We start from the raw sequence: 16,228 nt of genomic DNA, 5'->3' as shown, positions 1-16,228 counted from the left end.
CTGTTCTTCACATCTCAAAAATGCAAGGGCATTCAAAAGTAAACACATACCGTAACTGCAGCATCAGCAGCTACATTCTCATACTCCACAGATGATGATGTGCTTGTAGAGGGAAGGGAACAAGATTCCCTATCATCCTTAGTGGATGGAGTGGGTTTTTTTAGACTTCGCTTTGCAGTCACAATCCGAGGTTTTTGGATCTTCCCGCTATTCCCTTTGGTATCTTCTGCAGATTCAGAACTACTTTTTTTGCAAATTAAAGATAAAAATCCCAATGGTTTTCGTCCACCCCTGTTCAAAACAAATAGAGTCAGGATGTCATAGGATTGCTCCATAAAAGGAAGATGTAAATAGTATTACAGGAGTTCAATTCATTACACAGGAAACACACACCTCCGAGATCTATGAAAATTCCAAGACAAAAAACCCAAAAAGTCATTCTGAGAAAGGCTTTTGTGTTACTGAATACTCTGGCACAAGAGTTTTTTGAAGAGTTACAGAGACTCTTGACAATCTCCAACCCTGAGAACAGGAACCTGTAAAAAACCTCTACTAAACCAGAGCCCTGTAACAAGCTACCAGATCCTCAGAAAGAGATTCCAAGAGGAATGGAGACATACTCCTAAAGAACGAACTGAAAAGAGCATCCTTCATGTAATCAATGGAAAAAAAAAACCTGATTCCCAAGGATGGGGCCACAGCAGACTGTCTCAAACACTGGAAAGAAGACTATCTGCTGCAGGGTTTCAGCCTATTAACAGCATCATACCTAGTACCAGTGAACTTACGGAAGTGATAAGGGAAGTACAGAGAGTATCAACTTTTCATGTTGTTAAGAGTTTACAACTTAGAAAATAAACTTTAAGGCAAGAATTCTGATGTTAATGCATCATTACCCAATTGCTGTGGATGTCCCAGGTATAAATAACCAGTTTTGGTACTCACACAAGCAAAATGAAAGAATAAACGACAGGATCAGAAGAGACTAGTGGAGCACCACAATCAAAATCAGTGAGCACAAGAGCAATAGAGAGCAGGAACTCAAACACTTAAACATTATAGAAAGGAATATTAAAAAAAAAATCCACAGTCAGATGGATAGATAAGAGGAATATCCTCTGACCTGTCAAGATTGAAACTCCTCTGGGGAAATGACACATCTTAAGTAGTCCTAAAAATCCAGTGTGCTCAGTACTATACCAGTAACAAATCTTATTGGCAGGAGGACAAAAATCAAAACAAGTGGATGAGTGTATGTATCACAACATTAGACTGAGCTAAGGAAAACAACAATTATCTTAAATCCATATCATAGCCAATGGATGTCTGCCTCACGAGGCATCTGTCAGCGTCTAAATAGACATACTATACGTCAGTAGTGTCCCTTGGTCAATCTGCTCATTTAATGAATAAAATAATTCAAATTTCAAAGCAGACAGTTTGATCCTTTCTAATTTGCTGAGGAGTATAGATACTGTAACCCTTAGCCATTTAGATCACAAACGATGGTACTGCCCTTCTTGTAAGTGGAAAAAGGATATAAAAACCTCAATATGGAAACAAGGTCTTTTTTACAGAAAAGGTTGACAAAACATTAGTGCGTAAATACCTGAGTAATGGAGTTTTTGAAGATGATGCTGGGCTTCCAGAAAGTTCTAACTGTCCAGATTCATGCACATCCCCCTGCTTTCCTTGTCCACTTATTTCTGCTTTTCTGTTAGAGGTTAATCTGGACATCACCTCCTCTTCCTGTTTGGATGCTGAATTCTCAAGTGGTGCTTTCCCGAAGTTCTCCAAAGTCTCAGGCTGGCTGCTCTCAGCCAGTGGTGACACAGACTCAGACACCAACACAGAGGTAAGTACTTTTTCCTTTGCTGAAGCCTCTGTTTTTTGAAAAGGATTCCCTGTAAAAGGAGTTGAGAGTCATTCAAGGACTTCAGTTATGTAACTTCAGTGATAACACAACAGCCCAAAAGATGCATGTGACGTTAAGATGGCTCGCACCATTACAAGAGAAGGGCTGAATTTTTGTTCTTTTTTTTTGTCCTTTTTTTTTTTTTTTGAAGTCACCACTAAGAATTAAAAGTTCACGGTCTACTTTTAAAGGCTGTAAGATCTTAAAGATTTATGGGGGAAAGCTGGTAGAAGTGTGGTTTTACAGCACACTGCTGCCCACAGCACACCACAGAACTTAGTCAAGTCATCTAGCTGTTTAATTTCCCTTTAAAAATCTTTTTCAGGGCCAAAAAGTAGTTCTCCAAACCCTTCACAGGCTCAGATCACTGAAGATTGCATTGTCAGCAGTTCTGCTTTCCCTCTAATTCTTCAGACGCAGATTAAGCTTTCAAACAATTACATTGTGCATATTTTTTTTTAAAAGACAAATACAAAATAATATAAAAATAAGTTATTTTGGCATAGTATGGTTAAAATACCAGTTAATACCTTTGGTTATTAGTGCTCTCCAACAGGTGGAAATATTTGCTTAAGAGAAGATACCATGTTTAGTCAAAAAAACCTCCCAAATTTCACAAACAGACTATCTACAGCAATGTTTTTAGAACCACTATTAAATTAACAGCCAGTTATGTAATCCAACACATCTAGTTTATAGCAGAAAACATGGAATGGTGCTATTAGGGTATTACCGGGAAAATTTTTTTCTACTTTTATGTGAGATAGCATCAGACAGGACTATTTAAGCACAACAACAACCAGTATTAAACTGTGATGTAGTATGCATTCACATTTATTATACTTTGTTTTACGAGTTTAAGTTTACCTACCAGAAGCTATCACTAGAGCATTTGTGGATTTAACTGAATAACCCTGTATTTAAAAAAGAAAAAAAGAAGTTATTTCTCTATTTCTTTCAATATAGAAGAGAAAATGAAAGTTGCTAAAGTCATCTCATGCAGTTCATACCAGTGTACAGTTCTAAGAACAGGAGTGATACAGAAGACTACATCTTCATCACTTAACTCATTTCCTGAGCAGGCTTTTCAAGGTGTTCTTATGACAAATGACTCAAGACAAGGATGTCAAGATGAGAGGTCAAAGAAGGAAGAGGATTGTTATTCAGTCCTTCCTAGAAAAGCTTTCTGAATCACGTGGGGAATTATCACCCATTCCCTCACCCAGACACACTACACAATATTAGCCTACTCACAAAAATGAATGGTAGTCACTGTGACAAGCTTGGTCATATTCTAAAAGCACAGAGGGAAGCTGGAAACATGCTGGCCATTTTATTTGCAGCTTGTTCTTTTAAACTAATACCCGCTATGTTAAAAAATGGTAGGAACATATCTAACAACTTCTTCATGTAACAGACACCATGAGGAATCATAACATCATTCAGTGAACCTAGACAGTCTGCCAGTCATCCAATATACATCCAGAGTTTCCCCTCCTGCAATGTCATTGTTGGAAAGGCTGTCGTGAATAAACCAAACAAAACACATCACCAGTCTGCCTATTAGGAAGCCTAATAAAAAAACCCTTAGAGCCTACAGATTCTCAAAAAAATTAATACTAAATCAACAGCCCAAAAACTGTCATAAAGTTCAAAATAAAAAGCAATCTATGGGTGTTGATTTTCCCTTTAAGTTGTACAGGCAGTACATTTTTAAGCAAGTGACACCGTTAAACAATAAACATAATTAAAATGCTCCATTACGTGTTATGCATCTACACTATGCACTTACCAAATTACCATCTCACCTTGTAAGTGGTTTCCAAGTTACCTTCCACTACAACAGTAGACAGAGTTTTCTTGGCAGGAGGAAAATCATTCTCTTCAAGCTCAGCAGCTGACCTTTTTTGAGTTGTCTGCAAATTTGGAATGGCCTCTACTGATGCACTCTCTAGTTGTTTGGTTTCCATACTGCTGTTTAAAGGTGCAGCAAATTCATCAGGTGCAGTTGTCAAGGATCCAATGCTGTTTATATATAAAGTCATTATTGTGACCAAGAAGCCAAAATTTACCTTGTATAACATTTTTGTATGGAAATTACACATGGATCTATGGTGATACTCTTTCTTGCTTAATGTCAATATTAACTTCAAATGTACTATTTACTACCAAGAAACATTTTGCTGTGCTATCTTGAGTTAGAGAATTGAGTTTTTCTAGTAATAATTGAATCTAGTTACTTTAGAAGCTGTTCTATTTGAACTCCATGTGATATTTTCATAAAATGTAAAAATATGACAACTGATAAACTGCCCTAGAAAATCCTAAAATACAGTATTATTTATATGCGCAGCGGAATCTTCATCCTCATGTGCCCAGACCCTTCCCCACACACCCCTCCCCCCCAGTATGATCTCAAAAGACAGCAAGACATCTAGGGAAGCAGCTGAAACTAGGGAAATAGGGTAAAGCAGTAAGGGACGGTGAGACAGAAGATGTACCCTAACTCTGCCTGTCAGCAATTCTGTCTATCATCAGTAGTTCCACAGGAGTTAGAATTCTTACATTGTGTACCCAAAATTCATTGTATAGCCAAAATTCACTCAAAGACCTATCCTGTCAATAACTAAAGGAATGACATTAACATCTGATGTCACAGGGCAAGGTCTTCTACAATGATGTGGAATTGCATCACACCTCTAGTTATGATCTGATGACTTACATTAACATAGTAATAGGGGTTTTTTTACAACTTTGCAACACTTCCTATTCTTCAGAATGTCTTTTTCCTTTGATGTTGGGTTTTTTCCTCCCAAACTGATCAGGAGATTTAGTTCAACTGTAATGTTGAAATAACAATTTTGTTATATTGCATTGAGGAGTACTCCTTGTAAAAGAAACTCAAACCCTTTGTATCGCAGTACTGCAAACCAGCTATTATTCTGTTGAATAATTCATTTGTTTTTCAGCACTTCTGCCTTTTGAACATGGCACAAACTCAAGAGAATGATACCTCAATTTATGTCCACTGTTAATCATGTTCGCCAGAAGACCATCTACACTAAAACTTTGGAAGAGCAATTAACGGACAGCTACTTTACAAAACTGTTAAAGTACTGTAAAAAATGCAAACATGTTTAGATTTTTCATTTCAGTTACTTTTCATTTTAAGTATCCACGACAGAATAGACTCAGGCTGGACAAATGACTTCTACTAAAAAGGAAGACTTGCTTTAAAGGATAAATCACAATTAAGGTTGACACCAAAATCCCAGCTAACTAAAACACTAACTTTAAACCACTGATGAGATCTTTCCGAAATCTGATTAGAGCCCTTTTCACGTTCTTAATTCTCTGACCAGTCTGCCAAAATTATTTCCTCTTGCATTTCTTCTTTTGAGAAGTTCTAATCTGTGATGCACATTCAGGGAACAATCAAGGTTCACAAAAAGTGTTTCACTTTGCACAAAAAGAAAGCATTTACCTCTCCACTTCAGTCATGCTTGTTTCACTTGCATTTATTGGGCTGATAAGTATTGGGGCTGGTAGTAATGGTTCTGAAGTGTGTTCCAGCAAAGCAGATGCATCAAACTCTTTTGAGTCAGCTGGGATTTCCACCAATGTTAAAATGAATGTCTGTTCCTCCTCTGGACATCTATGATCATCGTTCACTACTATAATTTTTTCACAGAAACAAAGAAATAACAAAAATCTATTATTCAAGTTTGAAATTACACTGTTCTCTTCAGGCCCTCCCTAGCTTGAAGTATTAAATTTTAGGCACTCATTTCTCCATGGAAAGAGGCACTGGGGATATTCTTGAGACAATATGCTTCCTTTCTTCTTAGATGAGATACACATCATCTCCCCCTGGAGCCTATTCATTGCAGTGGAGTCCTGATTACCATTCAGAATGAAGAGTATTAAAAATGCCTAGTAGGGATGGAGCTTTTTAAATGGGTGTTCTTGCATTAAAGAACAATCTGCAGTTTAATTAAACTTATGTAATGGTGGTCAAATGGCCCTATGTCTTTAATTGCAACTGTCAGGTATTAAGAGTTACTTCTTTAAATGGCAGGAATCTGCTGTTTTGATGGTAAACACAAGGATTTTCCCCCTCACTGCGGACTTGAAGAAGAGGACCTGAGAATTATAGTCTTGAATTTAATAAATGAAAAATATAAATAATTTAGTCAACAGATGGACATTAACAGATAACTGCCAACTGCCATCCATTAGAATGAAATTAAGGAGAGAACATTTGTAAAGTTTTCAAAAGATGGAAAACAACAGTGCTGCTCCATTACTTAAGACAGCTCTCATTCCTGATGATGCAAAGCTGCTGTTATTCCAATCTCAACTCACTTTGGTTCTTTATTTAATTAAAGATGATTTAAGATGCTCCATCCCAAGATCCTTGCAACAACAGAGCGTAACAACAGATGTCTAAGAAGAAGTATTAGCCCTGTCTTTTGCACATGCTCTGGAGTTACAACTTCGGACTGCAGTTTCCATGTAAAGTAAGTATTCTGGGCTTCTGACGCAGTGATTTTCCCATACCTTAGACAAGTATTGGTTCCAAACCAGCTCCATTTCAATTTGTTTTAGGGAAAAGCAGCCATCACCTTCATACCTTTCATCACATCTAATCAGTTAGGAGTTAATCTGCTGACTCACTACAGCTAAAGAGGGAAGTCTGGTTGTTTTCTTCCTTTTTCTTCCCCTCTTCTCCTTTCTCCCCTGCTCCACACTTCCACAGTCCAGCCCCTCCTACTCACACAACTCTGACACTGGCATTCACTCGACAACTTCACGAGCCACTATAGCTCACTAAGCCAGTGGAAAACTACACAGGTCCTCTCCCTCTGTCACATTCGATTTTTGACTGGTAAGTGAGTCAGAGGCTCATAAAGGGCTCTAACAACTGCTAAGCTTTGCACCAGGTAAGCAGCAGGAGCTCACAGCAGGGAGAGGAGAGCAAGAAGTTGCCCTTCCACTGATACTTAAACTTAATGAAGTGCCATTCAAAAAGTTCCCAAGTCTAGTTTGTGTTAATGAAATGTAATGATGAGAGGCTAGGGAGGGGAATGGCACTGCGCTGTGGGTCATTATTTTTGGTAATGAAATTGATTGATTGATCAAGTCAATGAAAACATTTTTTTTAATTCAGCTTTGCGTAACCGCAATATACACAAGTGTGGGCTTTTGCTAACTTAGAATATTAGCTCATTATACCTGAAGTTTCTTCTGTGCTGCTTACACATAGTTGTTGAGAATCCTGAGCACAAGCTTCCTTCTAGAAATAACACATTTGAAATAAAACAAGTTAATAAATCTGAGAAATAACTCTAGAAAACAGGAAAGAAACAAAGCATGTCAAATGCTGAAGAGCCAAAAAATCTAATGACATCATCATTATTGCATTTTGTCAGCTTTTACTTCTAGCTATTCTAGGTTGAAGTTTATTAGCCTGACAAGGACAAGAAACACTTGGGCAATACAAAATTTATATGCAGCTCATTGTCTGTATTGATGGTTTGTCAAAATAAATTTATAATTCCTACAGCACAACTCTGTCAGAGATGACTCACATAATAAATTGCCCAGTGGCACTAAGAACACAAATTCCCCCAACCATTACAAAACCACCGAGTGCTAAAGAAAAACACTAAGCTCTGCAACTCATCTATCCCTTCCCTTTCATGGCATGTACCTTTGCTAAAAACAGGAATACTCCACTGCAAGTTGCCTCTTCTTACACTCTCTGCCAGTCCTGTAAAAGCCAAATAATTCTTGTACTTTGTTCTAACATGAGATCAGCCTTGACACACCAACAGGTTGCACTGCAGAAACAAGCTACTACCCATCAGCTGTTCCACCGTAGCTGCATGTACATTGATCTCAGGCAACACTAGAAAACCTGAGGGTACTCAGAATGAACCTTTCTCTCATGAAGAAATAGGATATTTCTTGTTTATACTAGAACAGGGATACATAAACCACTGCAAAGAAATGGATGTGAAAGGTATACTGTTTATCCATGATAATATGCATGTAAAACTCTTCATTGGGTTTTGAAATAAATGGGAAAGAGTATAGCAAAGGATGAAGTTTGTTTTAAACAAAGCAAATGAAGGTGACGATGAAAACGCTGCGTTCCGCAGTTACATTTTAACTTAGTTCTAATTTAAACAAATATAACAGTTAGAGGTCAGACTGAATGAATACATGAGTCCTAGGTAACTTCTTCCATCAAAACTCTTTAAAATTGCTCAAAATTTTGCTAATATATTAATCACTTACTGCTGAAACGCTATAAACTGAGGCTTGCTAAGATTACGTTTGTTTGAAAGATTAAGTTCGGTTATGCCTTTGCAAAAAAGTTTCATTCACCAGCTGAAGTACCAAGTCTTTAAAATGTGTGAGTACATTTGCACTGAAAACCTCTTCCTTTACAGAATTTCAGAAACTGGGCACTTCTAGACTGTAATGAAATTAAGTTCTTTACCTGAGTAAAGTTGATTGTGCATATATTGTGCTCAGGAGGACAAGGAATTTGCTCAGGAAGTCCATCCACAGAACTTTTATTTGGATAATCCTCTAGTCCAAGGTGAGATTTTTCAGCTTTTGGTGATGCAGTTACAGGTCTTAAATCTCCTGAATTTCCACAAGCATCTGTAATCTCTGTTCTGCAAGGTATATATCTAGTTAATTTGAAACCAATTGAAGATACCCTGTGCATGGGGCAAATTCTGTACAACTATTTATTTAATATGAAGCTTATGTAGTTACAGAGAAACAGGGCACCTGTTTAAAAACTACATCATTCTACTAAACAAAATGCATAATCTTTGAACAAGTCTACATAAAGTATTTCAGGAAAAAGCCTCCCTAACACCACTAATTGAGACTTTACTACTAAAAGCATGACCAAGCAGGAAGCCTTACAAGCTCATTAACATTTCCAAATTGATCAACTCTCTAACATTTCCTTTCAGACACAGTTTCATGGGAGACAATTAAGCAGCAAGGTGATTACTAAGTTCTGAAACAGCAAACATAAGTTAATGTTTTACCTCCAAAAGCTGTAGGATAACATGCAAGAGAGAAAAACCTTAAAAATAAAAGTCTAAACTGTACACTTACGTGCATAAACACACACAGTATCTGTAAGCACACCGTTTCCATCACAGACGCATGCACTTCAGCTGCATATTTTAAGAGACTTTGGGAACAAAGTCAGTATTAACTGATGATTCTTCCTACCTCTCAGTTTTGTCTACTTGCTTGGAAAGTTCCATACTTCTAACTGTAAAATCATGAAGAACTGAAGAAGCACCTGCAGCTGGTCTGACCTGTTCTAGTTCCACCTTCTGCATTTCTGCAGTACCTCTCAGGGTTGTAGACTCTAAGGTATATAAGAATAAAAATTAAAATAATTTTTTGTGTGTGTGCATGTGCATATATATATCATTTTTACATACAAGCTTTTGTATATTAAAATGTATGTATATGTAGATGTGTATATATAAACACACTACAAAATTATTAACAATTTTACTGTATATGTACACGTCTTAAATAAGTCAGACATACACATATCTCATCTTGCCTTTGGTATGTTGTGCATTTTGCCAGTGATATGAAGATAATTAAGAGTTTGAAGACCACCTTTTTTTGTAACTGCTTTAAGAATACCAAAACAGTTCTGTATATCTCCCCTTCTAGTTTTAATAGAAGGGAAAACAGTAATAATAGAAAAAAGTGCACTGTATTGTACTGTATATCTGTAATCGGCAGTTCAGTAATTTAAGGGCTTTCCAGATAATTTTAAGACCTGCACAGAAAAACTGCTATTCAGATTTCATTTAATTTTATACTGAAAGGTACACTTATGTATAAAACTATACCATAAATACATGCCCTGTGTTACAGTAGTGATGCATCATCTGTGAACATGAACAGAAAGTGAAGACTACTTTCAGCTTAGTTTTATTTCATAAAGAGATGTGAATCCATCAGAAGAAACCATTTTCAGAACCCTAGGATAAGAAACAAGCTTACCACTTTGAACTTGCTCTAGTTGTTCCACAAGTACATTTGTATTAAGTGACTTCTGAATTATGTTTTCATTGGACCTCAATACTCCAAAGTCTGGCTCAGGCTTCAGGAGTCTGCCTCTTGTCAGTCTCATACTATTCACCGTAGGCAAAGAGCTATCACTGCAAGTAAAAAGGAAAATTGCCATCAGCATAGTTCTTGATTTTTGACAGTTAGTTGTGAGATGAAATTAGTACTTCCAGCAAAGATCACTGTGCAGAGAAGAGAAGAGAGATGGAGTAGATGAGATGAAGAGCTGAAATACAGGCTGCAGCTGGCAGAGGAGACAGACGACTATTTAGCAGAACAAAAAATAAAGATCATCTGGGAATCGGAACAGGCAGGTATACTGCAAACTAGGATGTTCCCTACCTACAGAAAAAAATGAATAATTGAAATATTTTAAAAACATGAGAAGATCAGAAATCTAACACTGATCACATGGTAGTAAGCTCTGGTTAATAATATAATAAAAGAACCACTGGACTTAAGAGTAAAATATCTTTGATTATAATTTTTCAGAGGAGTACAATCTGATAGTTTGTTCAAGCCATCAACAAGTTAAATTGTCTTTCAAATAATACAACATCATCACTAGCAGATTTTTTCTGAAAAGGTGTTCCATCAAGCTGTTTCAACACTTACAAATGCTTGAACAAAATTAAAAACCATAAAGCATTAAAAAACACAGAAGATCAACCGGTTCCTTGACATGCCTTTGCTCTAAAACTTTGATCTATATCCCACAGCAGCAGTGACACTTAAGCAATTTGCCTTGGCCTGATTAGCTGTAAAGTACTTTGGGAAAATGAACCTGGTAATTAACAGTGATCCATACCAACTAAGTTTGAATATTCTTTTCTCCCCCACCAGGGTAAACTTAACTTTAGCAGTGAAGAACAAGTTCTACATCCCCAAAATTATATACCAACATCCCATAAAAGTTATAAGAAAGAGACAAGAGGGGTTTTCCAGATTACATACCAAATTACATAAACTGAGAAACCTTCGCTAAAGCAAGACTGCTTGCAATTCAATAAAAATGCCAGAAGGAACCTAGCAAAAGTAAGCCATGTCAGAGGATCTCTCTCTCTAAAGAAAATGAAGTAGTAATTTAACCTGGTATCCGTAGCATTTTTCTCAAAATACTCTTCGACACCTATTCTTGTGCCAGTACTTTGATCCTCTACATTAATGTTGCTTCCATCCTCAGAAGGGATCAATTCCTTGGTAGAAGTGTCTGAAGAAAGTAAATACTGACTAGGAGTTCTATTTTGTTTGCAGTAGGCATGGGTTACAAGGCTATTGGCCATGTCCAACTCATGTTGAGCAGGTAACATGTGTGTCCATTCTGGTTAAAACAATAAACAGAATAGAAAAGCAGAATTTAAGAGACTTGGGTTTGGCATGTACATAAAGCTATTTTACAGATGTTTAACTTCAAACCTCATTTAACAAAGCCTGCATTCTCCAAAGATGCAAAGTCAAATCCCAGGTAAATGCAGTCCTAAGATCACACTTTTGATAGTAAGAATGCAGAAACTAACATTTAACTAATGAAAGCAGATAATAAATTCTAAATAAAAGTCTATCAAAAAGTAGACTAAAACCAGGTAATTTCAGGTTGTAACTAGTTAGGTGGAAAAAGCTATGCTTCAGGTTAATGGTCTGAAAAGACCACTGATAGTTATGGTCATTTAAGCCTGATTCCTTTCTTTTGTCCAATTTATGTGACCAGATTAATTCAAACATGTCCTTCCTAAAACAGGTCTCAGAAACATCTTTCCAGCACAGTGATGTAGTTGGCAGTATCCAGTAAGGGGCCTTACTTTTGCCAGCCAGCCTGCATTGCTTAGTCTCACTATGCATTAAAATTCAGCAGGACTAAAAGCATAAAAGACTCTTGACCTCCTGCTATGCAGTGGCACGTGGAAGAGCTTTGCAGCCACTGCTGCATCCCTTAGGTGGACACAGAAAGTACAAGCAAGGCTTTGTCCCATAAATCAAATCATACCTTCAGTGCTTGTTTTTAACTGGAACATAGGATCACCCATTGCAAGTAAAGTCATGGCAGCTTCCGTGCTTCCATCATTAATTCCTACAAAGTTGTTCACACACATTAAAAGTCACAAGGATATTAACCAGAAGTCCACTTACTCATATTCAAAAAACATTTGACGCTATCATCAATATAGCGAAGCATATATTTTTTAAATTGTTGCCATTCATGAATCAAGATGCTTGTAGACAGACAGCAATTCTCATCCACTAAATTCAAACTATTGGAAAAACACTGAGCAGAAACATTGTTCCCTTTAATGGTGTACTGGCTACAGGTGGCAAGGTGTTGGCAGCAGGGGGGACTGCCCTGGACACAGCTGGTTCCAACTGACCCCCGCAGGACACAGCTGAGCCTGTCAGCCAAGATGGCGGCACCTTTGGGAAACATATTTAAGAAAAGGGGAAAATGTTGCACAGCAGTGAAGAGTGAGGGGAAAAAGAGTCAGAAACAACCCTGCGAACACCAAGGTCAGTAAGGAAGGAGGGGGAGGAGGTGCTTCATGTGTGGGACCAGATTCCCCTGCAGCCCATGGAGGAGACCTTGGTGGAGCAGGTAGATATTCCCTGAAGAAACTGCACCCTGTAGAAGACCCATGGTGGAGCAGACTTATCCTGAAGGACTGTACCACATAGGAAGGACCCCACACTGGAGCAGTTGGTGAAGGACTGTATCCCATGGGAACGACCCCACACTGCAGCAGGGGAAGAGCGTGAGGACGAAGAAGCAGCAGAGATGAAGAGTTAGGAACTGACTGCAACCCCCATTCCCCATCCCCCTGCACTGCTTGGGGGGAGGAGGCAGAGGAGTGGGAAATGAAGGTGTGAAGTTGAGCCTAAGAAGGTGGGGAAGGGAAGGTGTTTTAGTTTTTGTCTTTATTTCTCGCCATCTTACACATAGCTGGCAGTGTGCCCAGGCGGCCAACAAGGCCAGTGGCATCCTGGCCTGTATCAGAAATAGTGTGGCCAGCAGGAGTAGGGAAGTGATCGTGCCCCTGTACTCGGCCCTGGTGAGGCCACACCTCGAATACTGTGTTCAGTTTTGGGCCCCTCACTACAAGAAAGACGTTGAGGTGCTGGAGCGTGTCCCGAGAAGGGCAACGAGGCTGGTGAGGGGTCTGGAGAACAAGTCTTATGAGGAGCGGCTGAGGGAACTGGGGTTGTTTAGCCTGCAGAAAAGGAGGCTGAGGGGAGACCTTATTGCGCTCTACGACTACCTGAAAGGAGGTTGTAGCGAGGAGGGTGTCAGTCTCTTCTCCCAAGTAACAAGCAATAGGACGAGAGGAAATGGCCTCAAGTTGCGCCAGGGGAGGTTTAGATTGGACACGAGGAAAAATGTCTTTACTGAAAGAGTGGTTAAACATTGGAACAGGCTGCCCAGGGAAGTGGCTGAGTCACCATCCCTGGAAGTATTTGAAAGACGTGTAGATGAGGCGCTTAGGGACATGGTTTAGTGGGCATGGTGGTGTTGGGTTGACGGTTGGACTTGATGATCTTAGAGGTCTTTTCCAACCTTAATGATTCTATGATTCTATTTTATTTGGCAATAGATTAAATTTGTTTTCCCCAAGTTGAGTCTGTTTTGGTAAGTGATCTCCTTGTCTTTATCTCAACACAGGAGGTTTTCCATTTTATTTTCTCCCCTCATCCTGTTGAGGAGGAGGAGTGGGAGAGCAGCTGGGTGGGCATCTTGCAGCCAGCCAAGGTCAACCAACCACAAATGGAAAAGAAAGAGGTAACAGTTTAATTGCAGAAATCTATAACCTATAGTGTTGATCCATATACCAGTTTAGACTCCCAGTTCCTAACTTCTACCCAGAATACATCCGTTTGGTCATTTCACACAAAACATTTCCATCCTCAAAGCTATTGTACTGAACTAAATTGAAAGAACAAAGTAGGCTTCCACTCCTTCAACTAACACAGTAGCCCACTCAACTTCCAGTGCTTCCTAGGAAGATGTATTGAGAATGTATTTAAATTTAAAAGTGAAAGCTATTCTAAAAATTAATAGATCCATAAGAGTTTGTAGCATATCTCATACAGAAAGAATATTTGCTTCTGGAAGACTGTGATCACAGTCTGTCACACATGCTATTTTACCAGTTTAGGATATTAAAGTCAGAGACCACAGAGATGACAAAGCTATGAATCCGCCCACTCTTTGTATCACTCAACCGCACATCAAGCAAGCTGCAAGTAAGCACTTGCAAAGTTTCCTCTTCTCCTGGTACAACTAACCACAGCATTGGAAAGTGATAGACGGGACACACAAAGGGCACATTCTGACCCTGCAAAACAGAACCCTGCAATGCTTGGTCCCCCTACTTGATAAAGAACAGCAAGAAAGAAAATGGTTTAAATCTCCTCCAAAACATAGAAGCATCCAGTACCTCATGAGCAGATTTTTTTTTCTAAGATATATAAACCTCCAAACTTCCAGCTAGAATAACTACATATTGGTAGCACGTTAATGGGAAAGATATGAACAAGATTGTTTCATATCTACCTTTGTCCACCTCTGGATTTTCACGTATAGTTGTTTCCTTAAATAAAAAGAAAAACAATATCAAAGTTCTATATAAAATGAGTCCACAATTTTAATTTAATGCTTACGGGTAAATTCTCTGCCCAAAGATTACCTGGCTTTGAAAGGGTATTTTAAAGGCTGACAATATTTACTTACATAGTTTTCCCACAGCTGTGTCCTTCGTATCTGTGTGGGACAGGTAAGAGTCTATTAAGCTATACTGTTACAAGCAGACATGGCAACCAGACATTGTCCACGTAGCTTTGTATGTGCTATGAAACAAAAAAAAAAAACCCCAAACAAAAAGACATTCTTACAGCTGTTGAGGTGCTTACTTTTTCCTCCTTCTGTACCACCGGCTGCACAGATGCATATGAGAGACTTTCAGCATCAGTAGGCACCTGCACATCTGGTATATTCACAAGTATTTCCAGCTGTAAAAATAATTTAAAAAGTGTTTCAGTTCATCAGCCCCTACAGAAAATCTGTCAAATGCAAATTTTTATAAGCCACATATACTTTCCGGATCTTGAACATTTAGTGGGATCCTTCCCAAAAATCAAGTCTTATACTACATACCTTCTGATTTAAGAAGGCAGCAGTTATATGAACTGCTGGAGGCAGAACTGGTAGTGCTGCTTGTAACTAACTTGAAGCATCAGACAACCTAAGACCTTGTTTCTAATTGCTTACTACTCCACCAAACTAAGCTATGCGGCTGAGATCTTTCATGGTGGCCATTTACCTCAAATGGGGTTTGTTCGTTTTGACACTTTTTCTGCTTTTTAAGTCTTCAGGAAAGAAAAAGAGTTCAGCCTTTTTCCAAAGTAAGGCTAGGGAATACACACACACCCCCCCACACAGGCACACACTCATTCACCATTTTATGTTTTTTTTTTCTTAAACGCTGTCTTTTCACTGAGAACTTCAGATATTTGACGTTTTCAGAAATGAGGACTTGAAATTTGGCAGAAAGGTTACAATATTTCCAGTGAGGTTCTTACGAAAAACACTGCTCAATCTGGATAGCTTTCAAAGGCTTGCACTTTTACATATACTTTCCACTGATCTATTTAAATTTGACAACAGCTGAATCCTCAGGTATCTAACCATATCCCTTACTAGCACTCATGGCTCCTGTGTGTTAAACCAGGAAACTTGATCATCAACCCCACATGTAATATATTCCACATCTTTGAAATTAAGGGATTCGGCAAACTTTCTGTGCCACAACTTTCCTGTCCATTATTGTTCTAGAGTCTCCCTTGGTGTTTTGACTGAGCTTTAAATTCTCTTGCTGTTTCACCCAGAGAAAGAAACAGTGTGATTAATTCAGGAGACACAAAAGCAGGATTTCAATGGGAGAAGAGAGGAAGATGACTAGTAGTAGTAAGCAAAAAAAATTGGAGTGAATGGAAAGAAATAGTGATGAACATCTGAGGCATGAATGGAACAGACCAGACAAACAGATTTGGAATGAAGCAAAAAAAGAAAAAAAAAAAAAAAAAAGAGCTGTGAAGACACATCACTGAGACAAGACAGGCTAGAAGGGATAAAAAAAGCAAAGAAGTCATGTTGAATGATAAGGAAAAAAATAGAAAAATGTCTAAACCTTTGAGCACAAT

The 16,228-nt window shown here is 38.4% G+C and overlaps 1 protein-coding gene across 6 annotated transcripts in view; it reads right to left on the bottom strand.

Moving 5' to 3' along the window:
- Positions 1 to 16,228, bottom strand: part of BDP1 (BDP1 general transcription factor IIIB subunit) — a 57,894-nt gene that overhangs the window by 2,775 nt on the left and 38,891 nt on the right. For 4 of the 6 annotated variants that reach the window (XM_076362973.1, XM_076362975.1, XM_076362976.1 and 1 more), the window contains exons 29-42: positions 14,939 to 15,037; positions 14,760 to 14,789; positions 14,583 to 14,619; positions 12,030 to 12,113; positions 11,135 to 11,366; positions 9,980 to 10,137; positions 9,182 to 9,323; positions 8,424 to 8,604; positions 7,151 to 7,211; positions 5,400 to 5,589; positions 3,724 to 3,940; positions 2,787 to 2,829; positions 1,610 to 1,904; positions 51 to 291 (exon numbers count right to left, since the gene is read on the bottom strand). In XM_076362973.1, the coding sequence (XP_076219088.1) occupies positions 51 to 291; positions 1,610 to 1,904; positions 2,787 to 2,829; positions 3,724 to 3,940; positions 5,400 to 5,589; positions 7,151 to 7,211; positions 8,424 to 8,604; positions 9,182 to 9,323; positions 9,980 to 10,137; positions 11,135 to 11,366; positions 12,030 to 12,113; positions 14,583 to 14,619; positions 14,760 to 14,789; positions 14,939 to 15,037 (2,010 nt within the window). The remainder of the gene's footprint in view (positions 1 to 50; positions 292 to 1,609; positions 1,905 to 2,786; positions 2,830 to 3,723; positions 3,941 to 5,399; positions 5,590 to 7,150; positions 7,212 to 8,423; positions 8,605 to 9,181; positions 9,324 to 9,979; positions 10,138 to 11,134; positions 11,367 to 12,029; positions 12,114 to 14,582; positions 14,620 to 14,759; positions 14,790 to 14,938; positions 15,038 to 16,228) is intronic. The other 2 variants (XM_076362977.1, XM_076362978.1) reach the window with 1 other exon arrangement.

The sequence above is a fragment of the Aptenodytes patagonicus genome, chromosome Z (genome assembly GCF_965638725.1).
Source record: "Aptenodytes patagonicus chromosome Z, bAptPat1.pri.cur, whole genome shotgun sequence".
In the NCBI taxonomy this organism is placed as follows: Eukaryota; Metazoa; Chordata; class Aves; order Sphenisciformes; family Spheniscidae; genus Aptenodytes; species Aptenodytes patagonicus.
The sequence above is the reverse complement of the archived record's forward strand: the minus strand, read 5'-3'. Positions and strand labels throughout refer to the sequence as shown.